Source organism: Ichthyophthirius multifiliis, assembly GCF_000220395.1.
Source record: "Ichthyophthirius multifiliis unplaced genomic scaffold scaff_1120509250080, whole genome shotgun sequence".
Classification (NCBI taxonomy): domain Eukaryota; phylum Ciliophora; class Oligohymenophorea; order Hymenostomatida; genus Ichthyophthirius; species Ichthyophthirius multifiliis.
The window spans coordinates 47,955-51,779 of record NW_004087089.1 but is presented as its reverse complement, the minus strand read 5'-3'; the positions used below and the strand labels follow the sequence as shown (position 1 = coordinate 51,779).

General features: G+C 18.5%; 1 protein-coding gene across 1 annotated transcript, besides 2 other annotated features; it reads right to left on the bottom strand. All coding sequences in view use genetic code 6, as the record gives it.

Moving 5' to 3' along the window:
- Window positions 1-931: 931 nt before the first annotated feature.
- Window positions 932-974: a microsatellite.
- A 2,138-nt stretch (window positions 975-3,112) lies between these two features.
- Window positions 3,113-3,170: a microsatellite.
- An 18-nt stretch (window positions 3,171-3,188) lies between these two features.
- On the bottom strand, window positions 3,189-3,380 carry IMG5_047020 (hypothetical protein; the record flags this gene model as incomplete). Its single annotated transcript, XM_004037594.1, has 1 exon — window positions 3,189-3,380. A coding segment is annotated over one exon (192 nt), but the record flags the coding sequence as incomplete, so codon positions are not given.
- Between the last annotated feature and the right edge of the window lie 445 nt (window positions 3,381-3,825).

Here is a 3,825-nt window from a genome sequence, read left to right as displayed (position 1 = left end):
TTTTATATATATTTCTGGTTATATATAAGAAATACAATCATATAATCCACAAAGTCTCTATATTTATTTATAATTGATGTGTTCTTTTAAGGAATAGGTGATTTATTACAAGAATAAATTAATTTGGAATGATTAAAGTTTTTTTTAAGTAAATTTATCAAAAATTTTAATTTTTTAATCTGTATTATTAAATGAGTCAAACATGAAATTAAAATTGTAAATTATTTTTAGTAATGTATTATTCTTCAACATTAAGTCAATAAATTCCAGACATAAATTAATTTTATCAGGGTTTATATATATATTATTAAAATAGTTTTAATAATCAAAGCAATTAAAATATTCTAATTATTGTTCATTCTCAATATCTTCATCAAATAAAATCAAGTAATTTTTGCTGTTTTCAAAATAGCAATATTTTAAATTCACAAATTGAAGACTCATATAAAAAGGCAATTTTTTAATTTATTCTAAATATCTATAATCTATTTTTGTATAAGAAAAGTCAATAAATTTAACTTTCTGAAAATTCTTGAATATTTAAAAGAAATAATTTTCATCAATATATTCGTCTATATTTAAAGTTTTAATTTCTTATTAATTTTATTATTCTTATATTGTCTATTATTTTTCCTAATTCCCTTAAAGCTTATCCTCATTTTACAATTGCTCCTATATTTTTTCGTTTTCATAATGTATTTATTCCTAGCTTTTTACATATTTATTCCTATTAAAGCTGATCTAATACAAATTATGTCTATAAAAAAGATCATTTTATAATTCATCAAATTTATTAGTTTTAATTTATTGTTTATTTTATGACTAAAAAACTTAATTCAATATTTATTAAGCAAAATCAATATTTTAGATGTCTCTAATACAACTATAATCAATTTCATTAAAAATCTTATGATTTATTATCTTTTCAACAGTTTGCTTTTCATTTGTTTATTTTTCATTTTTTAGCTTTTCATATATTACAAAATCGGTTACTTATTAATTAGGAGTAAGCCTTTGAATGAGTGCTTTAAGTTCGTCATTTTTAATGTTAGTAAGTGTAATTTTTTTCAAGTTCATTTAAATTTTTTCTGGGTGTAAGCTATCGAGAGCATTTTTTAAAGTTTCTTTGTTTTTTTCATTACCTTCATAAATTAACTCTGTTAAATATAACTAAATATTATAAGGTATTTTTATTTTGTCAGTTTTATATTAATTTGGTTATCCTTTTGTACCAGCTATTTCTCGAACCTTTTCAACTTCATTGTAACGCAGTATTTTTATTAACAAATCAGGAGTAAAATGGAAATATTTATAAATTAAATCAATAAATCTACTCCAATCAAATGAACTTTGTAAATTTAATTTAAAAAAATCCTATTAAGTCAAATTACTAAAATGTTCCTCTTTGAGGGATTCTTAAAATTATAAAGAAATATTTGTATTAAATTTAAATTTATCACATTAGAAAAAATCAATTAAAATATTGTCATACTAAGGGTTTCCAAAAATAATCTCTTTTAAATTACACATTTTTTATAGATTTAATAATGGAAATAATTATTTTTCCTTTGATCCATAGTTAAAAAGGACATAAAGTTTTTGGACATTTTTTAAATAGTAATTATCAAAAATATTTTCCAAATACATCACAAACACAGGGATATTTTTCAAAGCTTTTAAAAGACTAAACCTGTCGAAATTCGAACTAAAAATATTTGAGTTTAGTAAAATTTTTATGGTTTCTTGATATGTATTAATTAATTCTTAAGGGCTATTTTTGCTAATTTCACAAATTTAAAATTTTTCTATATTATAAAAATATTTAGAATTTAAAATTTTTTTCAGAAGCTAATCTTATAAATTATTTATATGCGACTCTTCTTTTTCCTCTTTATTATCACTTTGATTTTATTTTTTAGCCTTTATAATTATAGAATTAGCACTATATTAATATTATTAGTCAAATATAAACTCGATTTCACTGAATTATTAAATTTCCGATAAATCAATTTCTATTTCTTTAATTTTTGTAATTATGAAAGGCGCTTTTTAAATAATTTAGTAAAATTCGTTTTTAATTTTGAATTTTTAGTAAATTTCATTAATTTAAAATACTTCCAAATTATAATTAGAGAAATTCTTCTCTTGAGCTAGTTAAATGAATTTTTAATTAGTAACCAATTAATATAAATTCTATTCGAAATCAGCACTATGTATAACAATTTCCTTTAAATTAATAAAAGAGGAGAAAATAGAAATCAAAGAATTAAACAATTATCCAAATTTCAAAACTTTAATGGATTTTATACTACTTTTATATTTTATCAAATTTAATTCTATTTCTTATTCATTTAAATCAAACAAGACTTAAATATATGTCAAATCTAATTCTGTATGTATTTTATTATACCATTCATTTAAAAAATTCGAAATGAAAATATTTTTTAATTTTTTTCTAAAATTTTTGTAGTGTTCTTAGTCAAAATCCTTATAATTAAAATTATAAAGCATATCAACATTTGCTTTTGTTAAGTTTTTAAAAATTTATTCGAAATCAAATTTACTAGAAAACTATTTTCTTGCGTTTATTATTTGTTCGATTTGTTCAATTGTTATTCCATCATTTTAACTTATTATTAAATTTTCTAAACTCGCAAAATTATTCTCAGGGAATATCTTTTAGCATTTTCTTTATAATATACTATTTTATTCAAATAATTCATAAATAGTCTATTCATCTCTTTATTAATCATTTAACTTAGTATTATTTCTTAATAATTAATTAGGATTTATTAGAGAATATTTCCCAAAATTAATAGTCTTTAAGTTAACCACATATTCACTCTGAGAAAATTTAGAAAATTGATTAAAATCATAATGATTTAATTCACTAAAATCTATCTTTGTACTATTTAAAAGTAAAGGATTGTTAGATAATTATATTATTATATCATCATTTATAAGGCTTTTATTATATTTTATTAATGAAGATAAATCAAAAAATGGTTTAAATTATTAATCTATTAATATTTCTAAATGCTATATATATATTTTTAGTAAAAAAAAATATTAAAAAATTAGTTTTAAAAAAAATAAAACATTATAAATAATAAAAAATTAGTTTAAACCAAAAAAAAAAATTAAAAATTAGTTTAAACCAAAAAAAAAAAAAAGAAAAAAAAATTTACCTATTAAAAACCTAAAGATTTAACAGTTAGATTTTTTAATGATGGAAAATTTTTCGAAACTGATACTTATTACCATAACATTCTATATTCTTAAGTATCTTTAATTTCTATTTCTATATCTTTAACATTATAAGTATAATTTGAATTTCTAAACAAATCGGATAATTAATGAAAATAATCTTAAGCTTCCATAAATTTTAAAGAAATAATACTAGTCATATAAGGACATAAATTAAAAGAAGTAACATATTCTCTTTTCAAATGAGCTGGATGTGTATCTATAAATTTCTAAATACTAAACTAAAGGCTAAATTTAGTACTTCTATTAATATAATTATAAAGTCTATAAGACGTATTTTTAAAATCTTGCGAAAACTATAAATCTAATTTTTTCAAATTACTCAAATAATTGCAAAAAGTTAAATTAATAAATGCATAATCATTTAAATTATTACAATTTATATGTAAATATTCTAAATTAATACATTTTTTATGTAAAAACAAATGAACAAACTAATTTAAAAAATATATTATAAATATAAATTATATTAATAATTTTTTACAGATTCTGAACAATATCCATCTTTGGAAATGTCCAAATTTATAAAATTTAAAAAATAATCCGAATAACCTAAAG